We start from the raw sequence: 17,087 nt of genomic DNA, 5'->3' as shown, positions 1-17,087 counted from the left end.
CAAAATAACAAAGAAAATCATTTTGTTAGGTGTATTTGAAGCTGAGAGAAAATGAAGGAAAGAGGGGAAAATATACTCTTCACAGTATTTATAGTATAACAAGCTTTTGAGTCAAAGAGGAAGAGATATAAATTCCAACTTCCCTGAAATTGCTTTGATGATCAGGAGAATGTCTTTAATTTAAAAGTTACCAATCGCCTCTTAAACAATGAAATAATAAAACATAAATAATGAAACACAGCGTAGACGATTAACTTAAGTAGTTGTCAGAACAATCAGATCAAGCTAGAAACTGTAGCTGATCCAATTTTATAGGATAAAATATGATTAGGATCAAAGGACTTTTTACAAATTGAAAAAGACTTTAAAGATGATCTATTCCAGTGTGGAAAAATTGGGACACTGATACGGTGTTGTTTGAGCTGTGAACTGATCCAGCCATCTTGGAGAGTGATCTGGAACTATGCTCAAAGAGTAATTAAACTGCCTATGCCCTTTGACCCAGCAATACCACTATTAGGTCTGCTTCCCAAGAACTCGTATGCTTTAAAATATTTATAGCAGCTCTCTTTGTGGTGGCAAAGAACGGGAAACTGAGGTGATGCCCATCTGTTGGGGAATAGCTAAATAAGTTGTTGTATATGATTGTGACGGAATACTGCAGTGCTGTAAGAAATGATGAGGTGGCTGATTTTAGAAAAACATGGAAAGACCTGCAGGAAATAATGAAGAGTGAAATGAGCAGAACCAATAGAAAGTAGTGTACAGTAACAACAATATTGATTGAAGAACAACTTGTGAAAGACTAAGTTGTCTTGAGAATTATAAATGCTAAAATCAACCACAAAGGACCTATGTAGGAAGATCCTATCCACCCCCAGAGAAATAACGGATAAACAGAAGTTATGTACAGTATGGTTTTACACATATATACATATCTGTGTTTAATAGTGGCCTTCTCTACTGTGGGGTAGAGGAGAGGGAGGGAAAAAAATTGCATAGCAGAGAGCAAAAGAAAACTAAGAAGTAAACACAGAAAAGCAGGGTTGCTTTGAAAATGATGTGTAATATTTATTACATAGTTTTTCAAAAAAGTAAATAGTGTGAAATGGAGATTCATGGTTTCATATTGAATCCACTATTTGTGTTGTACTGTGTAAATGGGAAGGTTTTTTGCCTTGTTTTATTTAAGTTCAAAATGAATAAATTATTTTTTAAAAAGATGATCTATTTTAACTCTTAACTCTTTTAAGATCCCTTCCAGTTCTATGGATACTATAATACTTTGATCCTTCGTTTAAATGAAGGAAAAAAGGCTCTGAAAGGGTAAGTGACTTGACTGAAGTCACAAGTTGGTCAGTGGCACAGTCAGGATCTTAAATGCAAGTCTTTTGTCTTTAAACTCAATGTTTTCATTACTCCATTCTATTCAACATACATTTATTAAATACCCATTGTCTCCAAGGCAAAAGGAAACTTAAGAGTATTTATATTTCCACCAAAGAACTGTACCCCTACACAATGCCACATTTTTTCCCCCCAAAAATATGATTCAGTGGAATTCTTACCCAAAGTAGTAACAACAAACTGCTTTATGGTATCATGGTTATAACAGGTACCTTTTCCTTCCATTTAGAAGATCATAAAGTTGTCCACAGTAGATCTCATAAAAACTAATCCACACAGAGAGGTCTCTCCTTGGCTGGGCGAGGTCTATTTGCCTAAAGATGTCTTCAGAAGCGAGAGCATAGAGCCCTGGGTTTTGATGAGTCCCTATCATTGTGTAAGTCTTTCCAGCCCCTGTCTGTCCATATGCAAAGCAAGTGGCATTTCCTCTGTGAAAAGAATCATTAATTAGTATATGCATTTGACTCATTTATGCACATTATTAGACTACTAACCTGCACATAAATAACAAAAAATGAGCTAAGCACATGAAATGTCTTTACAGAGTGGCTTATGCTATCAATGCTCCAGGAGGGAAAAGAGCTCAGAAAGCAGATTTACAGAACTGATGCTTTTTAAAAGATAACAGAGAAGAGAAGAACAAGGATTTGACTCAACCAACCAACAATTAGTAATGTTAAAAGAAGAATGGCTTGTGGTTTATTTCGTAAATGCCTTAAAAGAAACATGGCATGACTAAAAGTTTATGATTTTATATGTACTGTGTTAAAAATTGATTATTGTATTTATGTACTGGAGCCTGTTATTAATTCCTTAGTGAAATTTCATCCTCCTGGTGAGGAAATTAATAATGGATTAATGTAAAGTATAAGAAACTGGGTTCTGATGTGAATTTCTTAAACATGACAATTGGCCAAGGTTCCAATTTTGAATCTGTAAAAATGATCAGGGTATAAGAATTAGAAATGGTAACTTAAAATTGTTCTGAGATCACTTTTGTGAGAGAACGGACACCAAAAAAGCTGGTTTCTATGAGAAGAAGATGCTGAGATGCTGTGCTGGAGATGGCTGGAACAAATACCAAGGACCAGAGGACTTCATTGATGATGTTCCCTGCCAGACAACTGTTTGGGAAGAGACTTTTGAATCTTAAAAGGGACAATTGCATTATTGTTTTCTTTTGGGCCTCTGTATCGGTATTTATAAGGGGGACTGCCCCCTTTGATTTGTTGATGCGTCAATCAACCTTTACCCCTTCCCATATTTACTTAAAGGGATGATGGTTAAGGGGAAAAATTCAGACAAGAAAGAGAGTAAGGCCGTATTAAAGATGTGGAAACAAAAATTTGAACAAAAGAAGAGGGGGAAATTGTGAGAAATGCTGAGGGAAGTTTTGATTCCACAGAGCTGAAAGTATCCCCCCCCTCCCCCAGCTTTAGAGTAGAGACCAGGCTTCTGATTGGGTTAAAGGTTAGAGACTTGTATGCAGGCTTAAATGAGCCATTTGAGGAGGGCATAACGTAGGCAGTCAGGGGGTTGCATCTGGCCAACGAAGAGCCAGGTGGGAGATTCCAATAAGGAGCCAATAAAAGGATTGGCATTTGTCTGAGTCCCTTGTACTTTCTCCTGTACTCTGTTCAGGGAATGTACCCATTTATTCAGGAGGAATAAATGTAAGATATAATTAAAACCTTCTTGGTCTTCCAACGAGTATTGTTTATTCCTAGACAATGTCAGTATGTTTCTAACATTCATGTTCCTAAATTCTCCTCCCTCTAGAGAACTGTTAGATAAGAAATGCAGAACTGAAAGACTATATATAAAACTTATGTCTATTTGAGACTTTAGTAAACTTTTAAACATTATTATTTTACTTATTGAGTAGTTTCGATTCATGCTCTCATGAATACCCAATACCTGATTATGGAAATCTTAATTCCAACCACAACAAGGATATATAACCCTAGCTATCAAAATATCAGATTAAATACAACCAGATGTTTAAATTTGAAATCCTCAGTACTCTGACAATTTATGTTCTTTAAAACAACTTCTATTTTCTTATTGCACCAAGAATAAAAATCACTCATGCATGAGGAGTAATGCAAATTTCTAGGTACTAAGTCCTATAAATATTGATATTACATTTTCCCACATAGCTTAATTTAAATAATCATTAAATTATAATACAGTAGATAGAAAATTCTTAATTCTTGTTTCATTCTGCATGAAAAATACAAATAGGATTCATATAGAAGAACCATATGTGAAAAGGAAAGAGAAACAAAGGACTATCCTACCCTTTGAAAATATGCTGAATGAGTGGGTGAGTGGTCTTCATATATACATCTTGATTGGTACACGTCTCACCAAAGACTTCATCAAAATAAAAAACATGCTGAAAAATAAATTTTATTTTTATAGAAAATATAGTGGATTTTCTTCAACTAAACCAGTAAAATGGCATATTTTAGCTCATAATAATGATAATTAACCCACAGACAGGATAAGCAATCAGATGACAATATCTTCTTTTTCTCAGATTCACTGTTTATATACAATAGTAATTAATGTATTTTTAACAAGGAGGACAAAAAAAGGGGGGGGGGGATTTAATGTTCCTGACAGAACTGCTTGAGCACAAGAGTAACTAAAATTTCCCAGAGGGTCCTAGACAGAGAATCTTAATCCTTTTGGGCTACAGCTCCATGGGTAAGCCGTGATAAATATTCCAAACAAATGGGGTTCCTGGTGAAGATCCCAGTTTATATTACTAAGGCATCAAACCCTTGATACCTTGACAATCTGGAACATGTTGTCAATTAACAGGTTAAGCCAGCAGTAAAAATTATGTAATTATCCACCAAAACAGTGTGCCCAACAATATTGTCAGCCCTGTCCTGCCTCCAACCCTGCCCCCCTCCTGGAAATAAGGTCAAGAAATTCCAAATGATCTGATACCAGAAAGGAGATTAGACAGGGGTTAGGAAGAAGACTTCCAGGAAGGGGATGAATTTTCAGACACATTTTAAAGGGCACAATGGATATGTAGCTTAAGTGATGAGAAAGAGAAGAGTATTCCAAACTGGGCATGAAAAATTCTCAGAAAAGGCTCGTTTTAATTGCTATACATTGCTCAGCCAACAGCGTTTTTTTCCATTAATTTTTTTTTTTTGTAGTTTTGTTAAGTGCTGGAAGAAAGGGACATTCCCTGATGCTTCCATGGATAGGTACTTATAGGTCTCCAGACTTCAGAAGGCTGACACTTACAAATGCATCAATGGATCTGCAATGTGGATGGGCTTGGGATGGAAATGGCAAAGAAATAAATTCAAGTTTGACATTAGGAAACATGCCCAACAATGAGAGTTATCCAAAAACTAAATGTGCCACCTCAGGAAGTAGTGGGTTTTCCCTAACTTGAAGTTTTGAAGAAAAGCCTAAAACCCATCTGTCAGTTATGTGATAGGGGGGCAGCTAGGTGGTACAGTGGATAAAGCTTAGAAGCAGGAAGTTCTGTGTTCAAATCCTTTCTCAGACACTTACTACCCAGGGCAAGTCACTTAACCTATTTGCTTCAGTTTCCTTATCTGTAAAATAGACATAATAATAGCACCTACCTCCCAGGGCTATTGTGAGGATCAAATGAGATCATATTTGTAATACATTTTGCAAATCTTCAAGTGCTACACAAAAGCAAACTATTATTATGATAATGGAAATTAGTAGTGATAGTAGCTCCTGCTCTGGTATAGGTTGGATAAGATGGTTTCTGAGGTCCCTTCCAACTCTGAAAATCTGTGATTGTTGTGTAGGGGGATGGGGCGTGGGAGGGGGCGTGGGAGTGGGGAGATACTATCACATACTAGAGTAAACCTCTTGTTGCAGGGCCTAACAGAGATCCTGTGTTCTCAAAAGCTATTGTGGAGGAATGCAACTATCAGTCAGTTCTGTCAAACTGGAAAGATTGCAAGGCTGTGTTTAGCTAGAGAATATATGTCTGTCATCTAAGGACCAGACTAATTAAGTGCAGAAAGGCTCATCATCAGAAGGCCAGCTACCATGTGATAAATTTTTGTCTAAGATTTTATTCACTTTTCTACATAACAGTTCTTCAAAAGAGTGTTACATTGTAACCGAAATTTGCTAAATATAGAGGGAAAGTCTGGGGTGGAAAAGTGCATTTTGCAATTACAAAGAAATGTATCACATTTGTAAAAAGGCTAGGAGATAAGAACTCTAGGTAGAATGACAAGGAAATCTGTGAATTTTTCATTATTTTAAAAAAATATTATTTTTAATGCACTTGACACCTAAGGAAGGATGATAACTCATTAATTATTTATGGAATATGTTTTATGTAAATTTACTTAAAAAATTAAATGATAAAATAATACTATATAATAAAATATCAATAAATTATGAGATCAAAACAAAAATAAAATTTGAAAACTTCTCAGGAAAATCAAAGGAAGAAACTGAACAATAATAGGTATGGAAACTTAAAAATAACTTTTGCTCTCTCCTTTTTCTGAGTGCATGGCAATTTTTTCTCCCTCCTTCTACTATTGTATATGAATTACTTGGGTGTTATGAAGCTAACATATTAGGAAAGGAACCATTAATTAAAAGAATAAATATTTACAAAATTTTCATAATTATGTTCTTTGATGAAATGTAAAGATTCAGAAATCAGATTAAGGCAAACTTTTAACTGTACTTTAGCCTCCGATAGCTGATAATGATGTCAGAGTACAGTAAAATTTAGGAATAAGCAAAATAGTGCATGTGCACAATCTAATGTAGACCCAAATGAACAATATTTGCAATCGTTAAGAAAATTAAATTAATCCACTCTAAATAGTTGCATTTACCTCTTTAAGCAAGAATGAAAATAAAACATGAAAAAAGGATGGATTTTAAATACTTTGTTTATTCACTCAACAAACGTGTTCAGAATTAAAATTCTTTTAGTCTCTCTCTTTTTTGTCTTCCTTTTCAAGAAACAAAAAGCAAAGAAAACTCAGTATTTCTGGACAGTTGAGAGTTCTAAACTATGGTGGTGTGAAGTATAACAACACTGAACTGTAAGAATGGCAGGTATTCAACAAACACTGACTGACGGTAGTGAACATGAAGAAATAATGCGATTGTGCTTGGGAGAATGGCAGGAAAATACAAAAGAAAAGCGTTGCCTTATTGAGAGAATTACTACAAAGAAAGAAAGGCACCTCTGAAGTCACTCGGCACTACAGAAGCCCTCTGTAGAGGATGGTCACACAGTATTTGTGCCTATGGTTATAGAAAGTGGCAAAATTGGTTTAATCACTCCAGCCATCTTCAAAGTAAGTACTGATTGCTGAAGGATAATCGGGCATGCAGAGATCAGCTAATAATTCTGTGCACACAGAACCAGCCAACTTCTTTGAGCAAAAACGATGATAAAAAAAATTTGACTTAAGTGTGAAGGAAGCTATGCAAATAAAATGTAGTCAATTTTAAAATAATTGAGAATAGATTATTTATGGCTTTTTCTCATCTACCACCCACCTGATTCTTAGGTTAATAAAGGGAAGCTTGAAATAAATACTGGGGGGTTGAGTACGCAAAGGCATAAGGAGTGGGGAGAGGAAAAGGCAAATTGTGAAATGATTATAGTAACATCCTACGTCTTTGTTATAAATTGCTCAATAATGTAAAAGTACTTCTACACTACCCAAAATAGTCATGAAAGAGGGTTCCAGCTAACCTGAAGCAGGTGCCAATAAACTGAGGATTTACCTTTTGATTAGCTTTGAGTTCTTAAGATCACTTTGGCAAGGAATAATAACTTCCCCACTCCATACTCAAGTTATTTATTTGAAGTCTTCTGTGTTGGACACGAAATCCTTCATGTGATCTCATCAGCGACTGTGGATTTAATTATTCTCTCTCTGCCTATGATTCTCAGATATATTTATCTAGCTCTAACCTCTTTCCTGACTGCTAGGTCTCACATCTCCATGTCTCCATTGGACATCTCAAAGTGGTTATTTCACAGGCATCTTAAACTCAACGTGTCCAAAACTAAACTTATTATCTTTCCTCCCTAAGGCTCCCCATTTTCTATCTTTCCTATTACTGTGGAGGATACTACCATTTTCCCCAGTCACCCAGGCTCCCAACTTAGGTGTCATTGGCTCCTCCCTTTCAACTGTCCCCCATCCCCTATATCCAATCTGTGGTGAAGACCTGTTGATTTTACCTTCATAACCTCTCTCACAATATTCCCCTTCTCTCCTATGAAACTGCCACCACCCTGGTGTAGGTCCTTATCACCTCAAGGCTGGACTAGTGCAATGGCCTGCTGGTTGATCTCCTTGCTTCAAGTCTCAAGCTGTCAAAATGATCTTCCTAAAGCATATTACTGATTATGTCATCCCACAACAATTACCTCCAATGGCTCCATATCATTTCCAGAAACATATTTGAAAATCCCGTTTGGCATTCAAAACCTTTCATAGCCTGGCCTCCTCCTATGTTTCCAGTCTTCTTTTAGCTTACTCACCCCAATATATTCTACAATCCAGTGACACTGGCCTCCTTGCTGTACTTGCTAAAAGACACTCCATCATCTCCAACTCTACATTCTTACTGGCTGCCTGCCTGCCATGCTTGGCATTCTCTCCCTCCTCATGGATTCCCTGGTTTCAAGTCCCACTTAAAATCCTACCTTCTACAGGAAGCCTTGCCCAATCTTCCTTAATGCTAGTGCCTTTCCTCTGCTGATTATTCTCAATTTATCCTGTACAGACCCCATTCGTTCAGAGTTGTTTTCATGTCACTTCCTCCATTACACTGTGAAGTCCTCGAGAGCAGGGACTATTTCTTGCCTTTCTTTGTATTTCCAGAGCTGAGCACAATGCCTAGCATGGTGTTTAATAAATGCTTGTTGACTTGACTCTATGTGATATCCCTGTGATTTGTTGCATTAATATCTTCATTTTGCTTGTAAAAAAGAATTAAGGTACAGAGAGGCTGACTTGCCCAGGGTCAGATAAACACTGACTTTGCAATAGAACTCACAGGCTGCTACTTTTTGCCTGAAAAAAAAAAAGGGAAATCTTGTGGGGCAGAGGGTAGGAAACAAGGGGGACTTTCAAATATACGAAAATAGCAAGAGAGAACTTTCTAATAACTAGAACCTACTATTTTGTGATGCTATGATTTGTGACACTCATTAATGGACATATTTGAGGAGAACTCTATTTCAGGGAGGGTGTGGAGGATATTTTTCCATTGGGTAGGAGGTTTGATCCCTCAAGTCTCTTTCAATAAGATTCTAAGATGGTCTAATAAAAAGATCAAAGTTAACATTCTTTACAACACAAATATAGATTAGTTCAAAATTTAAAAGGTAGCATCGTACCTGTAGAATATATTGGGTAAGGTCAACCGCCTCTTTCTTTTCATAGACAAGTAAAGTTTCTTTATCTTCTACAGTAATAATGTTAATTTCTCCACGCCTTTCTTCCCTCAGGCCCAGAGGGCGTTTCCGTACACATACTCTGATTTTCTCAGTTTCAGTCCAAACATTATCCTTCTCTGAGATATTCTCTCTGAAACAAGTTTTAAAATGATTTTCATTAAAAAGGAAAGAAAATGTTGAAGTTAATGCAAAAGTATGCTTAATTGTAAATTTGGTATTACTATTATTAAATGATCCCATTAGGTTTTTGTCACCTTGCACATGTTTAAGAATGACTGACTGGTAGTTCTGATGAAGATGATGAATGCTATCTCTAAGAACAGAGTATCCAGAGGTCTTAGTGCAGTCTTAAGCTTTAATAAGCATTAAAGCTTATTAAGTAATAATTAATTTTTGTGCTTTAAGCTTTAGTAAGTATTAAATCTTATTAACTAATAATTAATAAACTTTAATACTAAAGCTTAAAATTGCACTCAGACTTCTGGACTACTCTGTATTTGTTACTTTGTAGAAGTGCAAAAACTGAGAAATTATCGTAAAAGTGAAAACTGCTTTTGTTTCTGTTTCAAAAGTTTGTCTGTAAATGTGTTTAAATGCCATCCATCATCCATTCTTAATTTAGTGTTAATTGCTGATTTTGGTGTAATTCCTGACAAAGTACTGACACTATTGAATAAAAATTTTACTACTTTACTACTTAGACTAAGTCTCTTGGCAATTAAGATCATCTTTAGATAAAAGATTTTGAATTTAGGAAATTAGCGGTAGAGTTCTTTCCGAGAAGCTTTTGATTGTGGATATTCTTTCTTTAGGTTTAATACGATTCATTCTGATTAATCTTTGGAACCTGATGAAGTCTTTCTGCATCCCCAACTTTTTAAAAGTCCCAATTCATATTTTATCTCTCTTACTATCCAATTATTCCCATGAATTTATTCTTTTTTTGACCATTTTTCTAATTCTTTTCCATATTAAGTGACCAAACTTGTTGAATTAGGTAGAACAGTACTAAATGTCAATTCTCTGTCCCTCTTTGTGTCACCTTAAGTGTTCTTTTTTGATACGTTTTGTCCCTCGCTAGATCCTGCTTCTTCCATCCTTCTCTCTTTCTTTTTCTATTACACAGTATTTGCCATACTTTATTTGCTAAACCAACAGCCCCAATTTTAGGTTTCTAAGGAGATTTCATAATTGGTTCCATCTTCTTCCACTACTTGGTTCTACATTGTAATCAAACACATCTTTCTGGTTCTACCTACCAGCAATTTGGTTCAATGAACCAATTTGATACCCCTAATCTTAACAATAAGCATAAAACAAATAACAAGCATAATACAAAACAAGGATAGTAGATATGAAATCCTGTTTGAAACTATGGGCCAATTTACTTTTGCACAGAAGTTTATTTTAAAAGGGATTTTTATGCAAAATGAAACAACTTGAGGTACCACACCTCACACTTATCAGACTGGACAATATGACAGAAAAGGAAAGTAATAAATGTTGGAAGGGACGGGAAAATTGGGACACTAATGAACTGTTGGTAGAGTTGTGAACTGATCCAACCACTCTAGGGAGCCATTTGGAACTGTGTTCAAAGGGCTCTAAAACTGTGCATACCCTTTGAGCCAGCAATATCACTGCTGGGTCTGCATTCCAAAGAGATCAAAAAAAGGGGAAAGGATCTACAGTATGTACAAAAACATTTATAGCAGCTCTTTTTGTAATGGCAAAGAATTGGACATCGAGGGGATGCCCATTAATTGGGGAACAGTGTGATAAATTGTGTTATAGGAGTGTAATGGAGTACTATTGTGCTATAAGAAATGATGAGCAGGATGATTTCAGAAAAACCAGGAAAGACTTCGATGAATTGATGCAAAGTGAAGTAAGCAGAACCAGGAGAGCATTGTACACAGTAACAGCAAACGGTAAACTGATCAACTATGAACGACTTCTCTCTTCTCAGAAATACAACGATTCAAGATAATTCCAAAGGACTCATGATGAAAAATGCTATCCACCTCCAGAGAAAGAAATGATGGAATCGAATGCAGATCAAAGCATGCTATTTTTCACTTTCTGTATTTCTTTCATAGATTTTTTTTTCCTTTGGGTTTCGGTCTTCTTTTACAATGTGACTAATATGGTGATATGTTTTATGTGACTAAACATGTATAACCTATAACAAATTGCTTACTATCTCAGGGACAAGGGAGGTAAGGGAGGTGAGGGAGGGAGAGGGAAAATTTGAAACATAAATTTTTAAAAAAAGAATGTTAAAAGTTGTCTTTACATGTGACTGGGGGAAAAATTTAGATACTGTTTAAAGAAAAAAAAAGCAATTTTTAGAATGTATTTTCTATGATACTGTTAAGGAGGGGAAAATGGTTGCTATCGCTTCATGTTATACCTCTAGGGACCTTATTTTTAAGTTCTAACTTTAAGCAAACATGAAAAAGACACATTCAAATCATATAGTTGATAAAAATGACTGCACTCTTTGCTTTCTTTACCCCCCCCCCCCCCAGGTGGAATAGCACAGGTGCCTTCAATCAGGACCATGCTGCAGGCAAGCTGTACAAAGGACCACTTTAAATTAGTGCTATTAGTCATTTACTTTCATAAGTGCTAAATGCCATATGGCACTTTAAAAAGCGATAAATTGATATCCTAAGAAAAACTGCTCTGTGAGTGGCTTGGCTCTTCCACTGCAGAAGGCCAGCAGTTAAGTCTTTATGTTCACCTCACAATTTTGCTATTTGTGGACATTCATACCTGAGTTGTGCTTCGCTGAACAAGAGAAGGAACCCCAAGTCAAGAATGAGAGAAGCTTGACAAAATACAGCCAAGGGTGTGCTGTTGCCAGCTTGTGCAAGCTCCAGAGTCAATTGTTAAATTTGCAGTATGAGTACTTAAACCTTGGCAATCAGCAAATGCTACAATCAGGGTTTGATTTATTGTTTTGTGGACTGTTTAGACTTAAGAAAGCAACGAGAAAATGTTAATGCAGATTAAACTAAAAAGTGTCATGTCCTCTGTATTTGGAGAGTCAATTTTAAAACATTTACCAGAACTGAATACAGCCTATACTTTGTAGATTTTAGCTAGCAGCTACCCAACATAATTTTCATTGATCTGGAAAATCCCAATATTTTATGAATGCTTTCTTCCCACAGGGATTTCTATCAATACATCCATTTGTTGCTTCATTTCTATACTACATCATTAACAGAAAATTAGTAAGAAAAACGATTCCTTACATTTCCATAGCACTTTATAATTTGCAAAATATTGGACTTTGCTTGGAGAATGGTATCTTTCTTAAACTCCTAAAGGAAAGTACTGTGCTTGTCTTCAGCTAGTCCAAAGAAAAATAACTCAAAATGAATGATTACCTGACATAAGAATGAGGGACTCCATAATTATATCCAGAAATGTGAGTGACTCTTTGTATGGTAGGGACCTCAATATCTCCCAAAAGCGGAGAAAAGTTATTTGATGAAAACAATGTCGCACTGTTTGTTTCTGTTTGCACACTTGTATCGGCAACTGCAGCATTAGGAGTTCTTGGCTTTTTACTGTACCGGGTATCACCTGGCAGAATATGCTCCAACATATCTATTAAATTGGGTTTGTCTTCGGCTGAACAGAAGTCTGACAGACTACATGTGTCAAATGCAAAATCCTCAGCTGTTTGGTCTTTTTCGTCAACAAAAGCATCAAAGCACAGTTGCCTTCGAGGTCCTGATCTTGCTCTTTGAGGATGCACACGGAGGTTACTTATTGGAAGATCTTGCTGGGAGCTGTTAGTAGTTTTATCTTCTTCCTGCATGATTTGAATGATTTTAATGAGCTGGAAGAGGCGCTTACGGTCATTCATATTGTGGACTCCCAATTTGGAGTAGTCTTTCATTGTGACTTTAGCTAATTCATCTATTTTCTGAAGGCCAAAGGCAGCAAAATGAGGGTAATATTTTCCAAGTTCTGCCTCACAAAGACATTCATACAAGCATGATGCCATTGCTGTAGGTTGATAGATTTTAACTGCAGAGAGAAAAGGAAACCATCCCCATTAGACATAGCATAGCACACATTGTTTAACAACAACAAAAGCCACAATACTTACAAAAAGTGTATTATACCTTCCCAAGATTTCAATAGATATGACTCTTGTGAAACGGCCTATTCATTTGTTCACTGCAGAGAGATGATTTGTATAGCAAATACAACGTGTGAAAAAGATACAATTTGCTAGTTTGCAAACTTCAGTTAGATGTGCATGTGGATACATCACACAGATTTCTGTGCACAGCCGGAAGTCACTTACTTGTTTCTGAACACTTGCCCTGCAAGTTCTATCCAACGAATGCCATGAAGTATTGAAACTGTCCCCTCAGCAACTGAATGTAACATGCCTAATTTTAGACATTCGACTGAACGTCAAGGCATGTGGTGCAACTGTTTCCCCTGATTAATGAACAAAGGGATGAGAATCCTTGTAAAACAGAGAACAAAATTAAATAATGGAAAACAAGTTAATTCTTTAACTCACTTAAATACTTTTATGGACGTTGTAGAGGGGATTCTGTATATGTGGAGGGAGCCAAGAAGGCAATGAAGTAGATAACTTCTAAGTTAACTTCCACTATAAAAAAAAATCTAAAAAAAAATTTACAAAATTTAAAAAAAATCTGTAATTCTATTATCCACCATATCTTTCATCCATGGAGCTAGAATCTCTTAACTAACACTAACCAGCTAAGCATCAGTGCCTGGTGTTTCTTTAGTATGTCAAAGGATCCATGATTTCATCAGTGACTGTGGGTACTCCCTATAACCATGCAGATCACAACCCTTATATACCTCAGTAGAACTTCTGAATGTGTTACTGAGTACCCCACCACCTCTCACCATTACCTGGGGGCCAACTATCTGGTAATAGACCTCTTTCAACCCAGCAAGGTTGATTCTCAAACAGACACAGAATCCACTGCCAGGTCCAGACTCACATGCTCAAAGCCCTTTCATTCTGGTAGGGCAGGCCAGAATTTGTGCTCCACTGATGTGACCTTCAAGAACCCAGGCTTGCCTTTGCAGCTGGTGAAGTATTAGAGAAAGACTTTAGTGGAAGAGCACAATGCTAGGCACTCAGTAATCATTTGATGATTTTGAACAAAAGCTCTGCACCAATAGCAGAAAGCTATAATCAGCTCACCGATCTAACAAATGAGGAATGGCTTAAGGAAGGCATGGCATGTAAATATTACTACTCTGTAAGAAATGATAAATATGAAAGCTAGAAATAACTATGGGATGAGTTATATGAAATAATGTAGAGTAAATAAGGAACCAAAAGACAGTACTCATTACATATAAAAAGTAAGTAATAAGATTAATAACAGCAACCAAATCTAGACAAATAAACATAAAATAAAAAGCCATTCCAAAGGGGACATGGAAACCAACTGGGCTATGTTCACGGAATAATAGAACCTCAATGTTAGGAGGGATCTGTGAGGCCATTTGATCCAACCATATCTGAGCAGGAATATTCTCTACAACATACCATACTAGTGATCACCCAGACTTTGCTTGAATATTTTAATTTGGGGGAAACCGCTGCTTCCAAAGGCAACTCATTCCACTTTTGAATTAACTCCAAATGTTGGGAAGTTTTTTCCTTACACCAAGACTAAATGTGCTTCTCTGTAACTTCTATCCAATGCTCCTAGCTGCCTTCAAGGGCCAAGTAGAAAAAATTACTTCCTCTTTCAAAGGGAATACTTAAACATATCACATCAACCCCATTTTCTCCCCAGCCTTCAGTCCTCTCTTCTTGCTACGCTATCACCAGCTCCTCTAACAGGTCTATATGGTATGATATGACCTCAAGGCTTTTCATGATCGTGGATGCTTAATCCTCTTCTAGCTACTACCCTCCAGCTAAGAATGTCCTTTCTACAATGTACTCAGAACTAAGCACAATATTGTAGATGTGATTTGGCCAGCATGAAAGGGCAGTTATCTCTTTAGTCCTTTAACTGAAAACTTAAAAAACCCCTGTAAACGATACAAGTTTGTGGTTGTTGGTTGTTAAATCTGTAATAGATAAAAGTAAATAAAAACATTGTAACACCAATTAAGACATAACCTCATTCTGTAGATAGTAAAGCTGAATGTACTAGGGAAAGTAAAAAGCAATTGTGCAATTCTGTTTCTAAAATAACCACTCATTGATCAATTTCCTACTATTGTAGTAAGTCTAAGTGCGATCCACATAAGTCATTTAAAGTGGGGTTTAGGTAATGAGGAATAGGCTGGCTTTACTCTTTCATACATAGGGCAATGATGATCTTTGAAAGCCAGAAGTAGTTGGGTGGGAGTCATCATGCCTCTAATTACACACCTGAGCTCTTAGATATTTTCTCAATGTCATGCAGCTATCATGTATGTCCAAAAAGCAAACAAAAACAACCGTCAGCATTGCTAACAACTAATTCTTTCTCTACTTCTTTCATATAAATCTTCCCAAAATAATGGAAAGGTTCACTTGGGAATTATAGCAACTTTCTTTTTATAATTAATTTTTTCAATGATCAAGCATTTATTTTTATCAAGCATTTATGTACGTATTTGTGTATTTATTTATTTTTAATAAATGTGCAGAGTCAAGCAAGACAAATTCACATTGCTGGCCATGTTCAAAAATGTATGTCAGGAAGCAGGTGGCCTTCTTCACCATCAGTCCTCTGGAATCATGATCAGACACTACATTTACAGCAATTTTCTAAAAATATCTCTATTATTGATAAAATATATGTCAGAGACTAGACAAAGGAGAAGCATAAACCATGAAAACCCAATAATCCAGGGTTCCATAAATTAGAAAATACAAATTACTTAGGAAAGAACTATTTGATAAAAACTGTTAGGAAAACTGTAAAGCATTCTGGTAGATATTAGGCTTTGACCAACACCTTGAACAATATTTCATAATACATTCTAAATGGATATGCTAGCTTAATATTAAAGATCATATACCTCTCACAGTTATGAGTAGGAGATACGGTCTTAACCAAACAAGATAACAATAGATAGAGGCAATTTTGTGGGGGGGGGGGTGGAGGGGGAGAAGGGGAGAGAGAGAGAGAACTAATTTCCTGAATAACTAACTTCAGCACAGACAAAATAAATGCATCTAGGATAAGAAAGGATCAAATGAGAAAAAACACCTTTGTATCAAATTTCTGGGTCTTTCTATCTTTCCCAGGCTGGAATCCTAATTTTGATCAGCAAAGAAGGCTTGACATGCTTGTTTCCAGTCTGGGTCAGTCTGCCCCTTCTAATGCTACCTGGTGGCTCCCTGCTCCCAGGAAGGACCATATTGGTACTAGACTTAGTGCAGATAGCTGATCAGCTTTAGCCCTATTGCAGCTCAGAACTCCCCAGCTCAGGAGATTCACCAACCTCAGCCTCTCCAGCAGCAAAGATTATAGGCATGTACTACCATACTTGGCCCAATTCTTGGCTCATTAAGATGTTATGCCAAGATGGAAAACAGAATTTTAAGTGTATGATTTGTTTTACTGGCAAAAGATGGGGATTATCCAATTGCTATTTAATTACTGGACAAATTTCACTAATATCACTTGTGCCCAAAGAGTGAGTCAGTGACTCTATAATAATAAAGCCACATTAAGGAAGAGCAGACATCATGTTGACAGGTCATCCAAGAAAAACAGGGGACAGCTGAATACGGAATTTTTTTTTTAATGGAAAGCTAGTAGGACAGGCATAGGAGGGTCATTCATGCTTTTAAGGTATGCCAAAAACTGGCCAAGAGTGATCCAATATAGCTGCTGACAACTGGGAAACAACTGTTGAAGACTGAACATGCTGGCATGTGCTAGCAGCAGCAAAGCCACCCAATCTCTGTGCACAAATAACACACACACACACACACACACACACACACACACAGAGCAAAAAAGCCATCAGAACTTTCAACAAAAGGGAGTTGGCTTTCCCCTACAAAATAATGTGTGGCCAAAATTTGTGTAGCTTAGTCACATTTGTACTTATAAAGACCAGGCACATTATGATGAATTAAAAAGAACTACCACTGTCATTCTTACTCCTTGTGTAATACCTATACTCTTAAGCTCTTAAGGTTAACACATATGTAAGTTCTGAAATGAACAATTTCCAA

At 36.5% G+C, this 17,087-nt stretch overlaps 1 protein-coding gene across 1 annotated transcript in view; it reads right to left on the bottom strand.

Annotated features, from left to right (window-relative positions):
* The window catches only part of KIF24 (kinesin family member 24), a 45,514-nt gene extending 32,615 nt beyond the window's left edge, over positions 1-12,899 (bottom strand). Inside the window, exons 1-4 of the mRNA XM_036739710.1 lie at positions 12,274-12,899; positions 8,816-9,005; positions 3,708-3,805; positions 1,620-1,835 (exon numbers count right to left, since the gene is read on the bottom strand). Of these exons, the coding sequence (XP_036595605.1) occupies positions 1,620-1,835; positions 3,708-3,805; positions 8,816-9,005; positions 12,274-12,899 (1,130 nt within the window). The remainder of the gene's footprint in view (positions 1-1,619; positions 1,836-3,707; positions 3,806-8,815; positions 9,006-12,273) is intronic.
* Positions 12,900-17,087: the final 4,188 nt, after the last annotated feature.

This window comes from Trichosurus vulpecula, chromosome 9, assembly GCF_011100635.1.
Source record: "Trichosurus vulpecula isolate mTriVul1 chromosome 9, mTriVul1.pri, whole genome shotgun sequence".
NCBI classification, from domain to species: domain Eukaryota; kingdom Metazoa; phylum Chordata; class Mammalia; order Diprotodontia; family Phalangeridae; genus Trichosurus; species Trichosurus vulpecula.
The sequence above is the reverse complement of the archived record's forward strand: the minus strand, read 5'-3'. Positions and strand labels throughout refer to the sequence as shown.